We start from the raw sequence: 25264 nt of genomic DNA, 5'->3' as shown, positions 1-25264 counted from the left end.
TCATTAAAAGTTACGGCTTTCTATTGTATAAAATATCGTTCTTTTCGTCCTCAGAAACTAAATGGAGCATGCTTCATCCCATGTTCAGTCTGAGCCTTCCCGCGTCCCGCTACGGACGTAGCCTCGTAGACCCGTAGATAGCGCTACGAACCACTACGAAGTTTACGAGTTTACTAAAAAAGTTTTTAGGTCTATTTTTAAAAATAAGTACTTACGGAGTTTAAATAATATTGGTGAATATTGTAAAAATTCTAATTACAAGTACTATGTTTTTATAATAGCGGTAACTTTCAGTTTTATATTTATAATAGTTTCGGAAGAAAATAAGTGTGACAGATAGACAAACACATGTTAAGTGGCCCGACTTTTACTATCGAGTATGGAACACTAATAATGTAGAAAGAAAACCTTTTGAAAATTGTTATTATAGAAGTATTTTGTATTAAAACGTACTAGTATAACTTTTATGAACAAAATTGATTGAAATTAAAATCAGAATCCAATTTTTTTTTCTATTTTTCATATAACAAAATTTTAGTTACAAAGTACTTAATAATGAATTAAGTTGCATTGGAAATGCTTATCTCTTAACAGAGATTTCTTCCAGATTTCTTCCATAATTACGATCCTTTTATTAGTCGAATTAAAACATTTTATTTTATTTTAGTTATTTATAATTATTAGATTGGAATGAAACTTTGCGATAACTTATTTTATAAAAGGGTTACGGTATAAAAATATTTAATTTAATTTAATTTAAATACTATAAATACTATCACAAAGAATAAAAAATACAGGATATACTATACAATAGTTTTCTTATTTTTAGTTTCCATTTGGGAATTTCAATGTGTTTCAATTTAATAGGAAAACCCTTGGTTTTACGAAAACCAGTCATTTTCAATAATTAACATAGAATTGATACTATAGAAAAAAATTATAGCTAACTATTAACATGGCAATACTATGTGTGGGCAATAATCTGCCAAATACTCCCACCATACTCCCACTTAGAAAGTATTTTCAGTACTGAGCAAAACTAAGGTGTTTTTAACTATCCATACTGATCCATACTAATATTATATGTGTGTCTGTCTGCTAGATTGTCACGGCCCATTCATTCAACCGATTTTGACGAAATTTGGTAAAGAGATAGCTAGCATCCCGGGAAAGGACACATGCTACTTTTTATCGCGGAGAATCGAAGAGTTCCCACGGGACTTGTAGAAACCTAAATCCACGCAGCTGAAGTCGCGGGCATCATCTAGTTTAATATATTATGGCTATGAAGCCTTAAGACGTATAGTAATCCGTTGTTTTTGGGTAACAGTGACTGAAATAGACATACAAGTTACTTGTGAGTGATTTTTATTAAAAGTTCAATAGAACAGTAAAAACATTACTAAAATGGAGGACTTCCTTCGGCGAAATGAGACCTCAGAACAGTTCTATACGCGGTGCACAAACCTGAGTGTGTTCGACTGCAGTGAAGATGAGATGCTCTGGTGGCTGATGGGTCCCCGCCGCCTGCCGCTGTCGCGCATAGTGCCCATCACGGGGTTCCTGCTGGTCATCTTCGTGACGGGGGTGGTGGGCAACGTCGCAGTGTGCGTGGTGATCGTGAGGCACCCCGCCATGCACACCGACACCAACTACTATCTGTTCAGTTTGGCGCTCAGCGATCTATTACTGCTGCTCTTTGGTAAGTTTGTCTATTGCATCCATACTATACAGTTTCAGTTTAGTTATAAATATAGATTATTCCAGCTGTTTTCTTAGCTATCTAACTCGTGGTCTACGTCACTTCACTTTGCTGATGTTATATTTTCATCATCATCATCATCATCATCATCATCATCATCATCATCATCATCAACAACAGATAGACGACAACTGCTGTACATTATTATGACTTCCACACATCACTACCCTGTGCCGCCTAAATCCAGCGGCTCTCTGTGATTCTTTTAATCTGGTTTTCCACCTAGTGGGGGGGGGGGATTTCTGCTCATAATGCGATTTTCACTGCGAGGTCGCCATTATACTACCTTGGGACCCCAACGTCTGTCATATTTTCAGACTATGTGCACTTTCTGTTGCCACTTCAGCTTCGCAACCCGTTGAGCTACGTCGGTAACTCTAGTTCTCCTACGGATCTCAATGTTATATTTTACCAAGTGTAAGGACAGAGGGCAGTCGGGTTCATTGATCAGGGAAATCTTAATGTGATCAAATTAAGATCACAACGGCTACAGTAATAAATTAGTATTCAGCAATCAACATTTTTCACAGTTTCACGGACAGCGGCGGAATCGATTACAGTAAATCGGTTTCCGAATGCTTAATGAATACCTATTAACCGTGAATCGATACCGGTTTGGCGGTAAAACCGAAAATAAATCGATCGCATTTAAACTAATTAATTTGCCAACGCTCGTCTGGTCACTCTAGCTTAAATCCTTTAGGACCTTTTCACATGCATACGGTTGCGTTCTCAACGGCTCGGCATCGTTTTACCTACTCCTAGCACAAGCCTGACGCTTAGTTGAAGAGGAAAGGGGAATATTAGTCATTTAACATGGCTAATATTCTTTAAAAAAAAATCGTGCCGTTACAGTTTTTTAATTTGTCACCAATAACTTCCAACTTCCATACAATGTAAGACCCTAACATTTAACTATTAGAGAAATTACACTATTTAACAAAAAAAACAGTTCACGACCAATATGACGAGGCGTCGACGTCACTGGCAGGCGTCAAATGTTAGTACATTTGACGCAGGTAGCATTAAGGTAACCCTATTTTTCAATGATATAAAGTCACCGTAGCCTAATATTTGACATATCGTCGATTTAGGATCAAACCAAGAGTTTCATCACTCCAGTTCACTCTGTTGCCTTGCTGTAGGTAGAGCGCATAATTGGGTATTTTCCTACTATTTAATTTGATAAATATTATTACTTTATTACAAACTAGGATAAAAATAATGACGTACGCTGAAAAAATATTAAAATCCAACAAAGATTTACAAAGTTACAGGCATTTTAATTTTGGAGTGAGAGGGTCTTCTATCCCTTTCTCACAAAACGAAAATTTGTATGAAACCGCACGAAGCTACTGTAGCATTCGTAAGGTGTGACGTCAAAATCCTATATCGCTATCTCTGTCTAATCAAAAATATTTAAATGCTTACAACTTTTTTGTTATTTGATCGATTTAATTAGTTTTTTTCAGTTTACGTCATTATTTTTATCTTAGTTTATAATAAAGTAATAAAAAAATTGGAGTGAAGTACCCAATTGATGATGCTCATTATGGTTATAGGCTCAATTAATAATATCATTTCTATAAAAAGTAGCCTGTGTTAATAATTCAGGGTATAATTTATCTTCATTCCAAATTCCAGTCAAATCCGTCCAGTAGTTTAGTTTAGTAGTTTTTGCGTGAAAGAGTAACAAGCATACACACACATTCACACAAACTTTGATCTTTATAATATTCGTGTGAAAAGACCCTTAGCGAAGCTGCGTTAATGACTGACAAAGTACAATTTAAATTGCTGTAGATTTGCGAGGGAATATTGAAATATTGAGTTTTTTGCGTTAAAAAGAACTTGTAAAAGGGACAAAAGGCGAGGGGAAGAATTTTGTTATTAAAAGCCATCTTTGAGAGCTCTATCATCCGAATAATTGAGACAAAACCCAATTATTATTACTTATACCTATACTAGCTACACAAATTTCAAACCCCTATTTCATCCCTTTAGGGGTTGAATTGTCAAAAATCCTTTCCTAGCGGCTGCCTACGTCATAATAGCTATCTGCATGCCAAATTTCAGCCTGATCCGTCCAGTAGTTTAAGCTGTGCGTTGATAGATCAGTCAGTCAGTCACCTTTTCCTTTTATATATTTAGAAGATTGACAATCCCTTATATTGGGACCTCCATGGCGCAGTGGTAAAAGCTGTGGTCTTATAAATGTGAAGTACCGGGTTTGATTCCCTGCAGGGGCAGTTTGGGAATTATATTTTCTAAATTGTCTCTGGTCTGGTCTGGTGGGAGGCTACGGACGTCGCTAGTTACCACTCTTCAGACAAAGCGGTGCCACCAAGCGATTTAGCGTTCTGGTACGATGCCGTGCCATATACATATTCCTTCCTAGCCCGCTACCATCTTAGACTGCATGTTCACTTACCACCAGGTGATATCGCAGTCATGGGCTAACTAGTAATCGAATAAAAAAAATTGGGGTTCCGTACCAAAACAAGGTTTACATTATCATCATATTATATGTGTACCTATGTTTAGGGCAGCCGAATACAAAGGCAATTGCTTCCATACAACTTTGTATTGAAATGTAAATACAATAACAACATTATGTTGACAAACAATAGGTATTCACACAGGAAATACAAGGACAATGAAGCTGTACCACGAAGCGATTTAGCGTTCCAGTACGATTCTGCATCGAAACGTATTAGATGCATAGATTTAATTAAACTGCCGCAAATTCAAACTAGCCCGTTTCCACCTTAGACTGCATCGCCACTTACCGTCAGATGAAATCGCGATCAAGGACTTACCTACTTGTCATCGAATCAGTACCCGTATTATAAATGCGAAAGTGTGTTTGTTTGTTGGTTTATTGATTTGTCCTTCAATCACGTCACAACAGATTGACGTTATTTTTTGCATGGGAAAGATAAAGACCTGCAGGGTGATTCGCTAACTCAGTTTCTAACACTGAATGATAGCCACCGAGCTCAATTTTAATCCGTTAAAGGTTCTCTACCAAAATATTTTTTTTAATATCACCCAGTGAAGCAGCAATGTAGAACCAACCAACCTCGGTGGCTATCATTTAGTGTTAGACACTGAGTTAGAGAATCACCTAGCTAGAGAGTGACAGAGGCTACTTTTTATCCCGGAAAATCAAAGAGTTTCCACGGGATTTTTAAAAAACCTAATTCCACGCGCACGAAGTCGGGGGCATCAGCTAGTAAAAAATATACAGAACTAGCGACCCGCCCCGGCTATTGTGGAGAACTCTCAGACATTCAGGTTTTCTATGTTTGCCTTCATCGATAAAGCAAGTCATATATTGATGTATTCATCAGTATATTGATGCAGCATTATAAACTCGTATGCTTCTTCGTAATTTTTCTTATTTTTCTTGTTTTATGTAATATTTAGTATTTAATATTTAGTACTATTGTAAATTGCAGTGTTTTTATTTTTTATTTTTTCATATTTGTATTTTTAGCTTTAAGTTAACTGGTAATCCCATCCCGCACTTGCAAGCTTTTAAAATGCATGCCGGTTTGCCAGTAATTGGGTGTACACTCTAAATTTTTTCTCTGTGAATTGTAATTGTTATTTTATAATATGTGTACTATCTGTTGGCAAACCAATAAAATAAAATAAAATAAAATAAAATATGTAAATACTTAGACGCACTATAACTTCGAAAAGCTAGAGGTGCACACCCGGACTCGAACCTCGGCTGCTCGAATAGGTGGCCGATGTCTTAACCACTAGGCTATCACCGCCTTTCCTTTTGTACTAGTCATCAATCGTACCCTTCCAAATGAAGAGAAAGAAAATCCAATTACTTAAGCCCCAAATTACGAAAACTTTCTCTAAATAAATCCGATTGGTATCAAAAACACGCACCGTTTGACGTTTCTATTGATTTCGTTTGAGTTTTGATGAAATAAACTAAATAATATTTTATTGGCACTACCAAATATCTAATCCAAATCCATTCATGGAGGAAAATACTATGTTTAAATTACTGTAATAAATTTAATCTACCGATTTTTGGAAAGCTTCACCCTCGAATTCTAATTACCTTTCTATTCATTTGTGATTTACTATTCAAGTTCGTTTGAGTCTAGATTTAGTTAGTTATTTAATTAATCTTTTCTGTGAATCATAAGAAAGGTGAGAGTCACTATAGAACAGAAATCAGTACCCTTATTATAAACTATCTGATGCCCGCGACTTCGTACGCGTGGATTTGGGTTTCAAAAATGCCCGTGGGAGCTCTTTGATTTTCCGGGATAAAAAGTAGCATATGTCCTTCCGCGGGATTTAGTTTTCATGCAAAACCTTGTATAAATGTATACTCTTGAGGTTGAATTCTCTGTGCCACTAGTTCAGAGCTAACTTTATACTCGAACAAATACTGATATTATAAACAATAAACACACCCTTTTTAATAAAGCTTTACAGCGCGACCTTCCTTGCAGGGTGCGTAATGTCCATAAAACTGGAGCATGACTTTATTGAGTCCATTACGGGCTTCAATTGAAACTTCGATCACATTTCAAGCTCATCTGTATCTAAATATATAAAAGGAAAATGTTACTGACTGACTGAATGATCTATCAACGCACAGCTCAAACTACTAGACGGATCGGGCTGAGGCATGCAGTTAGTTATTATGACGTGGTTTAGGACGCGTGGAATTAGGTTTTTAGGAATCCCGTGGGAAATCTTTGATTTTCCGGGATAAAATGTCACTCTCCAGGCCTTTATCTATACCCATGCAAAAAATCACGTCAATCCGTTGCACCGTTGCGACGTAATTGATGGACAAACCAACAAACAAACACACTTTCGCATTTATAATAAGTCAAAGCCTCAAGAGCCTCAATAGCTCAACCGGTATAGGAGTGGACTGAAAACCGAAAGGTCGACGGTTCAAACCCCGCCCGTTGCACTATTGTCGTACCTACTCCTAGCACAAGCTTGACGCTTAGTTGGAGAGGAAAGGGGAATATTAGTCATTTAACATGGCTAATATTCCTTTTAAAAAAAAAAGTCAAATGATTTATTCAAAATAGGTAATAAATTACTCTTTTTGATAGTCAGATGTTGGATTTGTAATATATAGTGGTGATAATTATTACGCAAACTTAAAACTAAAGCTACGAGGGTTCCAAACGCGCCCAGGTCTGAGAAGAGCCCACAACAAACTCAGCCGGGTAAGGGTACTGATGTATTCTCTTTGTCCGCAGGGCTACCAAACGACCTGTCCGTGTACTGGCACCAGTACCCCTACAGCCTGGGGGTGGTGTTCTGCAAGCTGCGAGCTCTCATCTCAGAAGCGTAACTATACATCTTCTTTATATATATAAAAGGAAAAGGTGACTGACTGACTCACTGACTGACTGACTGACTAATCTATCAACGCACAGCTCAAACTACTGGACGGATCGGGCTGAAATTTGGCATGCAGATAGCTATTATGACGTAGGCATCCGCTAAGAAAGGATTTTTGAAAATTCAACTCCTAAGGGGGTGAAATAGGGTTTTGAAATTTTGTAGTCCACGCGGACGAAGTCGCGATCATAAGCTAGTCTACTTATAAGAATAAGAATAATTTATTTAGAATTTAGAATTTAGACACAAGAAACGAGTTTTATGCATATTATTCATCCATCATCATCTTAACCATAAATACAGGGTGTAACCAGAACGTTGGCAATACAATAGGCTACTTGACAATTTTTTTAAGTTGGTCTTAAATGGTTAATATTTGTCCTATTATATCAAAAAAATTAACACTATATTTTTTTGCGCCCTAAAAACCGTAAAACTTTAATTTAAAAAAATATTTTTCTTAGACAGGTGAAAACACTGTCGGCCATGTTTGGCCGATAGATTATCTGTGGTCTGACGTCATGCATTTGTAAACAACAGTATAACCACAGGGTTATACTGTTGTTTACAAATGCATGACGTCAGAGCACAGATAATCTATCGGCCAAACATGGCCGACAGTGTTTTCACCTGTCTAAGAAAAATATTTTTTTAAATTAAAGTTTTACGGTTTTTAGGGCGCAAAAAAATATAGTGTTAATTTTTTTGATATAATAGGACAAATATTAACCATTTAAGACCAACTTAAAAAAATTGTCAAGTAGCCTATTTGGCTGGGGACATAACTTGTGGTTACACCATAAAGCAAAGAAAATGTGTTCATGAACAAATAATTATAATTAGTATATGTATTCAACTGATTACTATAACAAGTGGTATCAAGACTGACTGACTGATAATAAGCTGTGATAACCTAGTAGTTAGGACGTCCGCATTCTAATTAGAGGTCGGGGGTTCGATCCCGGGCACGCACTTCTAACTTTTCGGAGTTATGTGCGCTTTAATTAATTAAATATCACTTGCTTTACCGGTGAAGGAAAACAGAGTCAGCGGCTCACTACAGAGCACGGGTCTCCTCTCAAAATGAGAAGGGTTTTGGCGTGTGAAGTCTGCGGATTGGTAGACTTCACACACCTTTGAGAACATTATGGAGAACTCTCAGGCATGCAGGTTTCCTCAAGATGTTTTCCTTCACCGTTAAAGCCAGTGATATTTTAATTGCTTAAAACGCACATATTCGGGAAGTTTTCAAGGTAGTAGTATTCAAGGGGCGGACCAACAAATTCCTAAAAGGCCGGCAACGCATCGGCGGCTCCTCTGGTGCTGCAAATGTTCATGGGCGGCGGTAATCACTTAACATCAGGTGACCCGCCTGCTCGCTTGCTCGCTATATCTATTAAAAAAAAAAAAAAAAAAGTTAGTGGTGCGTGCCTGGGATCGAACCACCGACCTTCCTAATACGAAGGCCGATGTCTTCACCACAAGGCTATCGCCGCTCTTACGCCCTCTACGTATCTCTACATAGTATAAAAATATAAAGTCGCTTCCCGCTGTCTGTATATATGTTTGAACGCGTAGATCTTTTAAACTACGCAACGGATTTTAATGCGGTTTTCACCAATAGATAGAATGATTCAAGAGGAAGGTTTATAGGTACTGTTCAATTCTTAAAAAGTTAGAGATCCCTAGGGAAATTGAAATAATGTGAATTAGGTCGGTAAAAAACTAAGGTAACGCCCAACAAAACGAGATGGAGGGGGAACGGGTGGTTGCATTTATAATATTTGTATGGAAGTATGGATTATTAATCACGCCTCACTGACATTAGTATCTACATTGCACCCATGCGAAGCCGGGGCGGGTCGCTAGTCTATATATATAAATAAAGTATGGGTAGTCTATATATATAATATTATATATAATTTTTGTACGACAAAACATTCACAGTTACAAAAAAATCAGTGATCTCCATGATAGGCAAACTAGAAACAAAAATAAGCTAGCTACTCCTGCGCTCCGCCTCTGGAAGGTGCGAAAGTCATTTGTGGGAATGAGTGTAATATTTTATAATAAAATTCCACAAGCAATTTTGGACTTGCCTTTACACAAGTTTAAAAAATGTGTTAAAAGTATGCTCCTAAAAAAAGCATATTATACAGTCGCAGACTATGTAAACGATAAAAAAGCTTGGATTTGACTCGCTCCAGCAATGCACGGGGCTGCAATGGCTTGTATAGTACGGTATAATAACATTGTAAATTGAAAAATTAAAAAGAGCAACCGCCGAGTTTCTTGCTGGTTCTTCTCGGTAGGAACGGCATTCCGAACCAGTGGTAAATTAAACCTGACTATTCATAAGCACTTTTAAAAAGTTTACATGAATAAAAAAATATTCTATTCTATTCTATTCTATTCTATAAAAGGGAAAGGTGACTGACTGACTGACTGACTGACTGACTGACTGACTGACTGACTGATCTATCAACGCACAGCTCAAACTACTGGACGGATCGGGCTGAAATTTGGCATGCAGATAGCTATTATGACGTAGGCATCCGCTAAGAAAGGATTTTTGAAAATTCGACTCCTAAGGGGGTGAAATAGGATTTTGAAATTTTGTAGTCCACGCGGACGAAGTCGCGAGCATAAGCTAGTTCAGTATAAATGTGATTTTACTATGGCATATAGAGATGTGTTATGCAGAAATTGAAAATATTTCACTAGATCTGAGACGGCAATCATTTGAGTGACTATAAATTTTTAATCCGAAACCAGGATAGCTACAAGTTGTATGTAAACTAGCTGATACCCGCGACTTCGTCCACGTGGATTGAGGTTTTTAAAAAATCCCGCGAGAACTCTTTGATTTTCCGGGATAAAAAGTAGCCTAAGTCACTCTCTAGATCTTTTGCTATGCAAAAAATCTGGTCAATCGTTTGCATCGTTGCAACGTGATTGAAGGACAAACCAACAAACAAACACACTTTCGCATTTATAATATGGGTAATGATAATGCCTGCGTCTTCGTCTGCGTGGATTTAACTATTTAAAAATCCCGTGGAAACTCTTTGATTTCCGGGATAAAAGCAACCTATGTCGTTCCCCGGGATGCAAGCTATCTCTGTCAAAAGTCAAAAGTGAAATGATTTATTCAAAATAGGTAATAAATTACTCTTTTTGATAGTCAGATGTTGGATTTGTAAGATATAGTGGTGATAATTATTACACAAACTTAAAACTAAAGCTACGAGGGTTCCAAACGCACCCACCAAATTTCCAAATTACCAAATTGCGTCAAAATCGGTTAAATGACCGAATGATAAAATCATAGACATACCTACTTACCCATTTTCGCATTTATAATATTGGCATGGATTTAAATAGGAATATCCTGCTATATAGCATGAGTTGGTCACCCTACACAGCTATTTCTTCGATCAAGCGTTCAGACGATGAAACGGGCGGGTTTCATACGAAGCTGTTTACTTGAAAACATTTTATAATAAGCTCACTCAGCTGTATGGATATTTGCGATCAACGATCTCTGTATTCAATATCCATACTAATATTATAAATGGGAAAGTGTGTCTGTCAGTCTGTCTGTCTGCTAGCTTTTCACGGCTCAACCGTTCAACCGATTTCGACGAAATTTGGTACAGAGGTAGCTTGCAACCCGGGTACTTTTTATCCCGGAAAATTTAAGAGTTCCCACAGGATTGTTAAAAACCCAAACCCTAAACCCACTCGTACGAAGTCGCGGGCATCAGCTAGTTATAAATAAAGCTGTGATGGCCTAGTGGTTAGACCATCCACCTCTTAATCGGAGGCCGGGGGGTCGATGCCAGGTACGCACCTCTAACTTTTCGGAGTTAGTTATCTAAATATATAAAACGAAAAGGTGACTGACTGACTGATCTATCAACGCACAGCTCAAACTACTGGACGGATCGGGCTGAGATTTGGCATGCAGATAGCTATTATGGCGTAGGCATCCGCTAAAAAAGAATTTTTGAAAATTAAACCCCTAAAGGGGTGAAATAGGGGTTTGAAATTTGTGTAGCCCACGCGGACAAAGTCGCGAGCATAAGCTAGTTCAATATCATTCGCTTGTACAACGGTAAAGGAAAACATCATGAGGAAACCTGCATGCCTGAGAGTTCTCCATGTTCTCAAAGGTGTGTAAAGTCTGCCAATCCGCATTGGGTCAGCGTGGCAGACATGGCCTAAACCCTTCTCACTCTGAGAGGAGACCCGGATCAGTAGTGGAAAGTAAAGGAAAAATCCGAATCCGTTATATAAAAAAAAATCACTTAATAGGTACCTAATAATAATAAAAACCTTTTATTCAGCCAAATTTACAAATAGGTACAAACAGGTAGGGTACCGTAGTCCCTGGGGAACCAAGGAGCCGACCAGTGTCCATGCTCCCTGGTTCCCCAAGACCCAGGCACCCACTTTTTAAAACTAGCTTAGTGTCTATGTTGGCCGAACGGGGCGCTGCCTCAGCTTATTGCTACAGCCGGTCGACTGCAGCGCTGATTTTCGGGCATGGCCCCCAGTGATATCACGGGCCGATCGGGAGCGCGAACATACCGTGCCTATATTATTATGACATATTGACACATGCCGAGTTACTTGCTGGTGCTCTTTTGATAGTAGGTAAAGCAATTCCAACCCAATACATATATCTAGGCTTTAACGAATCAGATCTCTATCTATTTAATCTATTCTATTGAATATTTTACATTTTGAAGTAACAATCTAGTGACACCGTTTTCTAGATTGAAGTAGGGTATCTAGGAAATTTTTTGTGAGTTTTCGCATTAATTTTCAGGGTTACTGAGCTTCGATAGGGCGGATAGCGAATTTTTTGCTACTTTGACATATTGATGACTAAACCGAATCGATCATTGGACCGTGAATTTTGTATGAAACTAGTTTTGTATGATACCCGCCATTTTGTCAGCATTGAGTCTTTTTCAGTGTTCCGTATATTAAATGTAAGCACACTGGAGGTATACTATGTAACAAAGCGTTACATGATTTGATTATTTACATTATTATTTAATTTAATTTATTATAATAAATATTATTTTTAAATGTAATCTATACTTTAATAAGTAAAATTGAAGTGTCTATAGATTTTAACGGGCTAATCGTTGGAACTACTATTTTGACGGGACTTTCACAGGCAAGTAGAAAACTAATCAGGGAGTAACATAGGCTGCTTTTTAACCGACTTTCAAAAAAGGAGAAATCGTGTTTTTCTATCTACCTATATACACCGAAAACTCTGAGATTTCTGAACCGAGTAATTTTTTTTAATCGATAGAGAAGCTTGGCGACATTGTGCCATAAAAAATTTGAATTACAACTCCTGAATCCTGATGCTGTACGGGATCTGACCACAAAAATGGATGGGATTTAAAAACTGTCGGTTATAAATTGATATTGGAGGTAGGTACCCACCAAGAAAAGATTTTTTGAACTCGAGGACCCAACTCTTCAGCCCTGATGCTGCAAAGAATTGCATTCTCAAATCGTGGTGATCCCACGGAATTTCTAAAGAACCATGCATTTAAATATTTTTACGAAATTTGGCACTCAGATATCTTGCTTCTCGGGGACGCGTGACGGGCTAACAGATATGCTACATTTTTGTTCCCACGGGTTTTTAAAACCTAAATCCACGATAGAGTGAAGCCTACCTCTATTGAAAAATATTTTCTAGTTGATCTGTGTGACTTGATTTAATACTCAATTGTAGGCTTTAGCATGATGTCTCTGCACGAATTCTTCTTCTTCTTCTTTCTTCTTTGGGGCTATACAGGTCCTTGCTATCCCTGAATCACTGCGACCGTCTCCAATCTATTGTGTTTGCCTCCACTTCACAGTTCCTTATCAAATCCTGTGGCCGCCAGATACAGCAGCACCTTCTTGACTGGAATTGAAGTAACGTCCTCCGGATAAATGATGTGTCTCCCTAGGTGGACGCTAGGTTTGTGCATCAGAGCAGGGCAGAAGCAGATAATGTGCATCGGAGTCTCGGGGGACTCGTGGCACAGCCTGCAGATGTCCGAGCCCTGGAGCTTAAGGTTATACATGTGCCTTTTCAGGCCACAGTGACCCGTTAAAGCTCGCACCAGGATGCACATGTTACTTCTGTTAAGCGACAGCACCTCAGATGCTACCTTCTTGCTGAAGGATTTAACCAGCGCTTTCGAGTGGTTTAACCCTGGCAAGTTTCTCCAGCGGTTGAGTGTGTCATAGTAGCAATAGGTTAGAAGGGTGAGTTGAACCAGGCTTTTAGGTATACCGCAGACAGGCTCTGGGCCTATCTGACGTGCCTTTGCGCCTGATTTTGCCAGAATGTCCGCATTCTGCACGAATTATTCGTCCGAGATGATTTCCCATCGGATATTGTCACCTGCCGTAACTTATACAATTACCAGATGTTAATTTCTGAATAATACCGAAGGTACGAAATTCAATCGAGAATTCCAATCTCGATTAGGGTACGGTCGAGAGTCTGTCGATATTTCGTCGATTATTCGATAGAGATCTTGTTCGAATTGTAAGTTGTAAGGCCTATGAATATTAATATCGAAGATAAGTACGAGAACCTATCGGCCTTTCCATGGTGTATCTTGATGGCTTTAAAATACATCTTCGATTGTCTACTAGTTTTCTTTTTTCAGGAGCATAATTGAAATAAATAAATTTATAATTTAAACAAAAATAGATTGGTAATTTAAATAAAATAAATGAATATAGTTTTCTCTTCCCGCAGGGCGTCATACGTGTCAGTGCTAACAATAGTGGCGTTCACACTAGAACGCTACCTGGCCATCTGTCACCCTCTGCACATCTACGCTGTGGCGGGGCTTCGACGCGCACTGCGGATCGTGCTGGCTCTGTGGGCATTGTCCTTACTCGCCGCTTCGCCCTTCGCGCACTACACTACCGTCAACTACCATGACTACCCACCCGGTAAGTCACCTATCTAATATAGACTCCCCATAGTGCGCTACACATAATTATTACGCGACCGATCGAGATGGCAATCAGAGCACCAGGGTGGGTGACGCCCCGCGCACCCGCACGTATGCATCTATAGTCTATATATCATTGTTAGAGACATCTACATAATATGTAACACCAAATCTGCCAGTGCTATCAATCACTGAGTATTTTGCATAATGAATTCGATCAAGGCGTGATGAGATTTGCGAAGCGTATATTTGCTTTGCTGCGATTAACTTCTAAGATGGATTTAAACGGATGACAACGAATACCCGTACGTATTTTATTAATCCTATAGTACGCGACAGGTTGAGATGGCATTCGGGGTACGAAGTGATCACACTTCGTTGTCTGTCTGTCTATTCAATGAACCAAAAGCTTAATTTGCTGTTATCCGCTGAAACAGGTCGTATCTGTATGGTGCAACATGCAGCATGCGAAATGCACCGCCCGCCCTCCCACTGCTAAACATGCAGGAAGAAGCAGCCACCAGGCAAGCAATACGCATTTCGCATGCTGCATGTTGCACTATACAGATTCGACCTGTTTCAGCGGATTACAGCAAATAAAACTTTTGGTTCATTGTATATCATGGACTTCCGCAAAGTAACGCCTGCTTCTATACAACGTCTGTCTGTATCTCGTGTCTGTCAAGAAACCTATCTAGAGTACCTACTTCCCGTGGTCCCAGAATCATGAAATTAGCAGATTGGTAGGTCTTATAGCACACGTGACGGATAAATCTAAAAATCGTGAATTTGCAGTTATTTTATACGTAATCTTCGGTATCATGCAGTTACATCACAGAAAATGTTTTTTTAAATGTTTATAGTTAAAGACACGGAGAGTGACATAGACTACTTTTCACCACGAAAAATCAAAGAATTCCCACGGGATTTTTAAAACTCTAAATTCAGAGTCATTCCACCCTCATTTTTCTACAACCGCACCGCGCGCCACCGTAAGGAATTTCACCCTCACCAGCTGGGTGTCTGGTGCACTTCGACCTTCCGCTGTGCCAGATCCTTCTTTCCACGCACATGCAAACTGTGGAACCAACTCCCATCGGCGGTGTTCCCACTAGATTACAACATGGGGTTATTCAAGGGGCGGACCAACAAATTCCTAAAAGTCCGGCAACGCATCGGCGGTTCCTCTGGGACTGCAAATGTTCATGGGCGGCGGTAATCACTTAACATCAGGTGACCCACCTGCTCGTTTGCTCGCTATCTCTATTTAAAAAAAGAGTGCTTTACTAACTTCTCTCCGTAGATACGGCTAGTATGGATATCTTGGGTCACAGTATAAAAAATGATGACTTTTCCATCAGCATCAGGCAACGCGTCGCTGGAGTCGGCGTTCTGCGCGATGCTGGAGCTGCCCTCGTGGCACATCTGCGAGCTGAGCAGCTTGTTCTTCTTCCTGCTGCCCGGCCTGCTCATCCTCTGCCTCTACGTCAGGATGGGGCTGCGGATCAGGTATGTCATGGGGTACGTATCTTTTTTGTATTTTGATTTGGATTTTGGTTATTACCTATTTTATTATTAACTTAAGTAATTTAAATTATACTCAAAACTAGCTTATGCTCGCAACTTCGTCCGCGTGAACTACACAAATTTCAAACATCTATTCCATCACCCCCTTAGGGGTTGAATTTTCAAAAATCCTTTCTTAGCGGATGCCTACGTCTTAAAAACTATCTGCATGCCAAATTTCTGCCCGATCCGTCCAGTACTTTGAGCTGTGCGTTGACTGATATATCAGTCAGTCAGTCAGTCACCTTTCCTTATGATATACTAGCTTATGGTCGCGACTTCGTCCGCGTGAACTACACAAATTTTAAACATCTATTTCACCCCCTTAGGGGTTGAATTTTCAAAAATCTTCTTTCTGCCCGATCCGTCCAGTAGTTTGAGCTGTGCGTTGATAGATCAGTCAGTCAGTCAGTCAGTCAGTCACCTTTTCTTATTATATATTCAGATCATTTTAACGAGTACTGAATTCAATTCAATTCAATTCAAATTTCTTTACTCATACAAATTTTTGCAGTAACCTATAGCCGCTTTTTAGAAATAGGTAGAACTGCAGTTTGGGATTTATAAAAAAAACCCGACGAGCTAAGTCGGGAGCTCGCGAGTATCAAACGTGAAAATCAGAAAACAAAATATATTAATTACATTAAAAGCTAGCGAGGTCCCTCTAGAGTCGTGTCCCAGTTAATTTAATGGTTACTGTCAAAGCGGAGTTTGTAAGCGTTCTTCTGAAAACAATAGTTTGTAGTTTGTAGTTTGTAAGCGGATTTTCCATGCTTCAGCACTTGTTTTTAGTTAAGTAGGTATCTATGTCATATATATGACTTTATGTACAAATGGCTTTGTTTCAACTGTTTGTTTGAACGAACTATTGTTTTTTTAGGGTTCCGTACCTCTAAAGGAAAAAGGAAACCTTATAGGATCACTTTGTTGCCTGTCTGTCTGTCTGTCTGTGCATCTTTTGTGTCTGTCAAAAAAACCTATAGGGTACTTCCCGTTGACCTAGAATCATGAAATTTGGCAGATATGTAGGTGTTCTAGCACAAGTAAAGGAATAAATCCAAAAACCATGAATTGACCTACCAAGTATAAAGACTTGATCGTTGAACACGAGGACCCAACTCCTCAACCCTGATGCTATCAGGAATTGCTTTCCTAAATCATGGTGATCCCACGGGATATTTTATAGAATCATCCGTTCATATATTTTCACGAAATTCGGTACAGAGATACCTTGCATCCCGGGGACGGGCTACTACGGATAGGGTACTTTTTGTCCTGGAAAATCAAAAGTTCCCACGGGATAAACACCTAAAACCACGCGGGCGAAGTTTTTATCACCTACTTATATAGTTAGTCAGTACTCAGTACCCTTATTATAAATGCGAAAGTGTGTTTGTTTGTCGGTTAATGAAAATGAAAAAATGTTGGTTTGTTGGTTTGTCCTTCAATCATGTCGCAACGGTGCAACGGATTGACGTGATTTTTTGCATGGGTATAGATAAAGATCTGGAGAGTGACATAGGCTACTTTTTATTCCGGAAAACCGAAGTGTTCCCACAGGAATTTTAAAAACCTAATTCCACGCAGACGAAGACGCGGGCATCAGCGCATCAGCTAGTAAAATATAATCACAAACACACCGGTCTCATCTCTCTCGTCATTTCCACGAAGATGAGGCTGCTCTAAATTTTAATAATGCCCAACGCCAATATTAGTGGCAACCGCTGTCACTGACACCCACAGATACCTACATACGCACAGACATACTTGCATACATACTGTAGGGGTAACATGCCGGCGAAATTAAGGTCTGGGTGACAAACTATTTTAGTTCAAATGTAAACTGTACCTACGTGCGTTTTAATTTAAGCATTTAATCACTTTGTATTGTGGTAGTATAGGTAATATGCTTTTATGTGTTTTCTGTCTTTTTTTTTTTTTGATACTTTTTTTTTTAATATCACAATAAAACTTAAAGCTAGCCTTATCTAATTACTATATAAATCATGACCGCGTGGAATGGTGCCAAGAATACTGGCTGCATTTCCGCGCTGGACAGCCAGGCTGATCCGTTGCGCAAAAAATGAGCCAGCCCTTCAGTCACCAGATGAGGCTATTAATCGCGGTGAAATGTCTCGTAAAATTTTTTTAGCACTAAGACTCCATGGCCCCAGGGTCTCCACGGCAAACGGCACAAAAATGTAACTCTCTATAAGAGAGACATACTTGCACCGCTTGCTGTTTTCAGCTGTTTCTGCTGCGGCTCCCGGTCTTGATGCTGTCTTCCCGATATGACACGGGGCCAATGTGTCAACGCAAATTGCGTCCCACATTAGCGCCCGTCCCCGTTCCCAGGGAACCAGCGTCAATCCATCAGGTCTCTTGCCATCATCCCGACTAATCCCTGCCGGCTCAATGAGCGCAGGAATATTTATGGTGGCAAGAGCTCTTTTAATTGTATCGTTAAGCATTTAATTAATATCATTTGGTTTAATGGTAAAGGAAAACATCGTGAGGAAATCTGCATGCCGGAGAGTTCTCCATGGGTTGCTCTGTGCACGTGATGATAATCATGATCATCATGATCAACACATCACCGCGCCGGCTCACTATTAAGCACGGATCTTCTCTCAGTATGAGAAGGGCCTTTGGTCATAGTCCACTACGCTGGCAATGTGCGGACTGGCAGACAACACACACCTCTGAGTGAACTCTCAGGCATGCAGGTTTCCTCACGATGTTTTCCTTCAAGGTTAAAGCAAGTGATAGTTAATTATTTAAAACGCATATGACTCGTGCCCTCCTCCGATTAGAAGGCGGACGTGCTAACGACTACGACTAGGCTACCACAGCTGAGCAAGGGTATGCTCTCAGAATGACATGGATTTTGCCATAGTCCATCAACTGTGAATCTGGCTGTTGAGCTATTGAGCTACTGAAGCTTGACTATTAATATATACTTAATGTTATAATTTTCATCATTAATCCTAATCCTAATAATATTATAAATGTGAAAGTGTGGATGTTTGGATGTTTGTTACTCAATCACGCAAAAACTACTGGACGGATTTGGCTGAAATTTGGAATGGAGATCGATTATATCCTGGATTAACACATAGGCTACTTTTTAATCCCGGAAAATCTAAGAGTTCCCGCTGGATTTTGAAAAACATAAATCCACGCAGACGAAGTCGCGGGCATCAACTAGTTTTTTATTTTATTTTTTATTCATTATAGGTATACGCTTGACCACAATCACACCTGATGGAAAGTGATGATGTGGCCTAAGATGGGACGCGTTTACCTAGAAGATGCCTATTCACTATTAGCTAGTATTATAATAATTATTATTAGTGTAATTCGTACTAATCTTGCTTAATCATCTTCTTTGGTACTTCTCATTGGTGTTGGTCTCATTCTTTAATCATCTTTTTTGGTTCCCGCGCTCCACTGGACCGCACACTTGCATAATTCATGAAGCTTCAACTACTACTGAATACATTTGCATCAATGTACTCTCATCAACTTTTTCCTTCCCTTTTTTCAACGGACGACGCGACGCGTTGTGCAAAAATTAGTTTTTCATTACAAGAACAATAACGCTAGTAGGTACGTAGAGGGAAAAATCCAAAAACTGTGAATTTGTGGTTACAGCAGTCTCGCGCAACGAGGGTTCCGTACTACAGTCGTATTTTTTGGACATTTTGCACGATAATTCAAAAACTATGATGCATAAAAATAAATAAAAATCTGTTTTAGATTGCACAGTTGATGCCCTTTCATATGCTACCCCATTTGATTTGAGACAAGAAGGCGCCCGGGAATCAATCCCGCCAATCTTTATAGCCGGACAGACCAGACAGTTTGGCCGGACATTTGGGTAGAAAGGCCGGACACCCTACATTATTGAGGATTTTGTGTCTGAGTATTAGGTACGACAAAAAAATTGTATGTAAAACCAAGCTTTTTTTATTATTGTCATAAATCTTGTTGTCGGGCGGCACTGACGCCTGCGGGAGCGACTAAACAGTCGACTCGCCTGCGCTCGGCCACGCTCGTTTGCGAAATGTAAAAAGCCTAACAAAAGCCGGAGAAGCCGGACACCGTTTATTTTGGCCGGACATTCAATCAACTAGCCTACCTATGTCCGGCTTTATCCGGACGCCTGGCAACCCTACCTATAACCGGCAGGTTGGTGGGGTCATGGGTGGTGGTGGGTTGTCCCCCGCCAACATTTTACGATTTTGTTTTCATGCAAAACCTTGTATGAGTATGCGTACTCTTGAGGTAGAATTCTCTATGGGTCGAAATATCGACAAATCAATATCACTAAATCAATGTGGTACAGTGCGACAAAGCGACTTAGAGCCTCGATAGCTCAACGGTTAAAGGAGCGGACTGAAATCCGAAAGGTCGCTGGTTCAAACCTCACCCGTTTCACTATTGTCGTACCTACTTCTAGCACAGGCAGGGGAAATGGGAATATTAGTCAGAATGTTAAAAAAATAAAATAAGGCTCCCTTGGTACTTAAATGGTACTGACAGGGGGGCGCTGTTGGAGAATTAGAAAGAAGAAAGGCTTAGAATATTCAAACAAGACCAAAGGGGACACTTGACGACAATGTTAGTTCCGATTTTCGCCACGCGCCAAGATAGGCTTGTCGCACTGTATGCACCTGTTATCTACATAGTAAAAATAATAATTTGGCATGTTTCTCCAGGTCTACGCACACCCACAGCCCCGGCAGCCCGGGCACGCTGAACGGGGTCAACGGCAGTGTGCACGGCGAGGCGCGACAGGCGCAGTCGCGGAAGAACATTATACGGATGCTGGGTAAAAACATGTCATCATCGTCATCATAGACGTCCACTGCTGGACATAGGTCTCTTGTAGGGACTTCCACACGCCACGGTCTTGCACCGCCGCCATCCAGCGGCTCCCTGCGACTCGTCTGATGTCGTCCGTCCACCTAGTGGGGCGTCTTCCAACACTGCGTCTTCATCTTCCGGTGCGAAGTCGCCATTCCAGCACCTTGACACTCCAACGTCCATCGGTTTTCTGAACTATGTGCCCTGCCATTGCCACTTCAGCTTTGCAACCCTTTGAGCTATGTCGGTTACTCTAGTTCTCCTACGGATCTCTTCATTTCTGATTTGATCACGTAGAGGAACTCCGAGATAAAAAGATATATACTTATTTAAAGAACTTCGAATTGAGAACTACCTCCTTTGTAAAATCGGTTATTCGCTCGAGTCAATGTGGAGTCGAATTCCCAAAAATCCTGAAACACTTGTTTTTCCTAGTGAAACATGTATTTCTTATTTTTCCCCGAAAGCCCAAATACTAATTTTCATGACTGACATGAAAAATTATGGTCTTTCGTACAATCTTTTATAGCTATTTAACCCACTTAGGGGTGACATTCCCAAAAATCCTAAAAACCTACTGTCAAAATTTGAAGTTTCTAGCCCCAGCAGTTTAGGCTATATTCGCAATAGATTTCAAAATGGGGGTATTCAAGGGGTAGATCAACAATTATTTCCTGAAAGGCCGGCAACGCATTGGTGGTTCCTCTGGTGCTGCAAATATTCATAACCGACGGCAATCACTTCATCACATCAGGTCGTCTGCTCGTTTGCTCGCTATTTTTATAAAACAAAACTAAAGTTATTGAAAATTGGCTAGAAGAGCTATCTATTTTGACAGGCATAGATATTATTTATGTCCCAGAGATGGACAGAGATGGACTACATTCTAATCATAAAAATCAAAGAATTTCTACGGTAATTTCAAAAAACATGAAACTATGTGTACGAAGTATTTTTGTTTGTCCACAGCTGCAGTGGTAATAGCCTTCTTCGTGTGCTGGGCGCCCTTCCACTTCCAGCGCTTGTTCTTCATCTACGGCACCGACGTCAGCCACTACCACTCCATCAACGAGTACCTGTTCCTGGCCGCTGGCGTCTTCTACTACATCTCTGCCACTGTCAACCCGATCCTGTACAACATCATGAGCCATAGGTGAGTCTTTAACATCTTCGTGTGCTGGGCGCCCTTCCACTTCCAGCGCTTGTTCTTCATCTACGGCACCGACGTCAGCCACTACCACTCCATCAACGAGTACCTGTTCCTGGCCGCTGGCGTCTTCTACTACATCTCTGCCACTGTCAACCCGATCCTGTACAACATCATGAGCCATAGGTGAGTCTTTATCACTTCCAACATCTTCTCCACTTATCTTTACACCCAAACTGGATTTGAGCCTCCAAACTGTGAGTCACAGAAAATGTCCTGCAAAGATCAGCTTTTCCTAGGCTTCGTCATTATGACAAAAAATACCAACAAAATAGTTTTAGCGTTTAAACTACCGTGAGTGATTTCCATTATAAATACTATCTGTCCCGGCTTACTCACGTGTGTAGTCGACGCTAGCCCGACTAGTTTCGAACCCATCCGGGGTCCTTTTTCAAGGGAGTCCGTCCGCGCACGCGCCGCGGTTTTGACTGCGGGACGCACGTGCCGCTGCCCGTAGAATCTAATGCGGATGGGTTCGAAACTAGTCGGGCTAACGTCGACTACACACGTGAGTAAGCCGGGACAGATAGTATTAACAAAATAGTTCTTTCAAGAAAGACTGTTCTCTTCTTAACTAAGACGTATGTTTTTCAGTAGTGTTGCTTTCATCTATGTGGGTAGCTATAAATTTTAGCGTTTAAACTATCGTGAGTGATTTCCATTATTTACAATATCTGTCACCGGCTATACTCACGAATTTAGTCGACGTTAGCCCGACTAGTTTCGGACCCATCCGGGGTCCTATAGCTATAAATTTCCAAAAAGAAAGAAAGGGTCTCTCATGTATATTTAGCTATAACTTTTAAGCACCCACCATCAATTAATATACATGAGAGCAAATAAATGAATAACACTAAATCTAAAAGGAAATAAAGGGTGAAGTGAAGATTTGTTTACTTTGGACCATAATTTTACCTTTAGATAACCTTAATCATGGAGATATTTATCCAAACTTGTACAACCTTCTTTGCTTTTTATTCTGATTAAAGATGAACGTTAACCGCCTATCATGCAACTGAACCTTATACAAACTTTCGTGTTTATATATGAAAAGTTTAGCTAAACCGACTGTTTAGCTTGCACAAAGTGAACTCTAACCAGAGGTTCCGGGTTACGGTATGTAATCAAGGCCTGTGTACTTTTAGGCTGCATGCAAACGCTTTTGAAACTATACTACATGTTACCCGTGACTTTGTCAGAGTAGATATCTAGTATGCGATCATATTGAATCGGTCGTTTATTTTAAAAAAAACAAATAAATCACTCAATTAGATCTTTTCGCACACGAAGGATTCCGACTTCTCTACCATCGTATACAGTAACACTTTTTATTATTATTTAATTTTTATGGCAGCCATTTTGAAGTTTTTATCTATTATCTCATGCTCGCGACTTCGTCCGCGTGGACTACACAAATATAAACTATCTGCATGCCAAATTTCAGGCCGATCCGTACAGTGCGTTGATAGATCAATCAGTCAGTCAGTCATTCAGTCGGTCAGTCAGTCACCTTTTTCTTTTATATATTATTTTGATATTACAGATTACGTTTTTGACAGGTACAGAATAGCCTTCAAAGAAACCTTATGCTGCAAGAGAGTCCGCAGAAAGAAGAGTCGCTACCGAGACCACTCCAGCATCAGGGAAACCATGGTGAACCATACTTCCGACGGCACCCACCTGGTGAGGGTCAGGTCCCAGAGCCACGAGCGCAGGAGCCGAACTGAACGCGCGAGACGCAGCAGCTTCAGTGCCAGTGATAGCAGCAACATATACAGCGAGAGATGGAGGGAGTATAACAGAAGAGAGACTTGTGTGTGGAGGAAGAATAATACGGAAGCCAGCCAGCTGATGCTGAAGGATTATGGTCGGCGGTACGACTGTGAGCTGTAAAGCGTCGCCATGTTAAGAAACACGTCCGCCTTCCTCGGTAGTCGACTGTTAACTGACTCACCGTTTTACAATTCCAGTGAATATGTCAGAGTAAAATAGACCTAAACGTTCTTGACTTAAAGTGAAAAATTCCGTACCATCGACTTCACAAGGTTTCCGATTGGAGCGCTGCTTAGAGATTTATAGGCAAATTTGAGCTTTATCACAAAGCTTTTAGGGTCTGTTTTACTTTGAAGCTAATGTATTGACATTCGAATTCTCTAAACGTGAAATGTGTAAAATCCAATTCTTGATGTAATATCTTGATTAGTATTTAATACGATTTCTATTATTGATTTTGTATATTATATAAAGTACGTTTCTCTATTGTAGGTATCTTTTAATCATACATCTATGTGAAATAATTACGAATTAAATAAAGTTTATATTTTACAAGACTTTCCTTACGCAAAATTTATAACTTAAGACCACGCGATTCCCTTCGAGAGAAATTTAAGGAAATAGATATCCTTACTGTAGCCTCTCAATATATTATTTATAATAACATCATTTTTGTAAGACAAAATATTCTTAGTTACAAGAAAATAGGTGATCTACACAATAGGCTAACTAGAAACAAAGACAAGCTTGCAGCTCCTACCTTCCGCCTCAGGAAAGTCCAAAAGTCATTTGTGAGTATGGGTATTACCTTTTATAATAAAATCCCGCAAACTATTTTGGACTTACCTTTGCACAAGTTTAAAAAATCTATTAAAAATATGCTCCTGAAAAAAGCATTTTACACAATTGAAGATTATCTAAATGACAAAAGAACGTGAATTTGACCTGCAGCTCGTTCCAGCAACGCACAAGACTGCAAATACTATTTTATACATGGCACCTAAGCTATGAGTTCTTTTTATATATTTAGATTTAGAAGATATTATAATATTTCCAGCAGTCGCGAATTCTATAATCCGAAGCGCGTGCAAAAACGACAGAAAAATTTAATCTTTGAGCAAGCAATACCTCTAACACCTCTGCACTATGCTAAGGACTCCATACAATATCTTTCAACGGGACAGTCCCGTTTCGTGGAGTCTTTCTCTGTCTGCGTCGTATCCCTCATCGCTGAGGGTTGTAACACTTCTCTAATCTGTGGTTGTAACTTTCCATTTATGACATTCATCATCATCATCATCATCATAATCAATCCATCGCAAGCAACCGAGCACGGATCTCCTCTCGATAGAAGGTTTATGTCATAGTCTGTCACACTGGACCAGTGCGGGTTGGCAGACTTTACACATCTTTGAGAACATGATTTCCTTGACCGTCAAAGCAAGTGATATTTAATTGCTTTGCACAACCCCCAAGAAAACTCTTACCAATGCCATTATAAAATTGATGGAAAGAGGTCAAGACTCGCAGCACTGAGGAATACTAGAGAGAGAGAGTGTCAGAGAAAACAAGAAAACAAATGCTGTGGTGTCCTGACTTGGTGGCAAACGTGGTCTTCCTATTTGAAGGTTATTAAACCCTCTTTATAAATGTACACGCGCCAATAGCATATTTTACTCCTCCGTGCGCCAA

General features: G+C 39.8%; 2 protein-coding genes across 2 annotated transcripts in view; one reads left to right on the top strand and one right to left on the bottom strand.

The window, feature by feature from the left end:
• LOC117992749 (uncharacterized) overlaps nt 1–25264 on the bottom strand; it is a 229281-nt gene that overhangs the window by 39646 nt on the left and 164371 nt on the right. The window lies entirely within an intron of this gene.
• On the top strand, nt 144–24060 carry CapaR (Capability receptor). The gene is made up of 8 exons (XM_034980549.2): nt 144–233; nt 1331–1702; nt 7021–7111; nt 13956–14155; nt 15519–15666; nt 20445–20557; nt 21562–21745; nt 23359–24060. Exons 2-8 carry the CDS (start codon nt 1408–1410, stop codon nt 23690–23692), a joined length of 1365 nt encoding a protein of 454 aa, XP_034836440.1. The 5' UTR covers nt 144–233; nt 1331–1407; the 3' UTR covers nt 23693–24060.

The sequence above is a fragment of the Maniola hyperantus genome, chromosome 22, assembly GCF_902806685.2.
Source record: "Maniola hyperantus chromosome 22, iAphHyp1.2, whole genome shotgun sequence".
In the NCBI taxonomy this organism is placed as follows: domain Eukaryota; kingdom Metazoa; phylum Arthropoda; class Insecta; order Lepidoptera; family Nymphalidae; genus Maniola; species Maniola hyperantus.
Note: the sequence above shows the minus strand (reverse complement) of the source record. Positions and strands in the feature narration are given on the sequence as shown.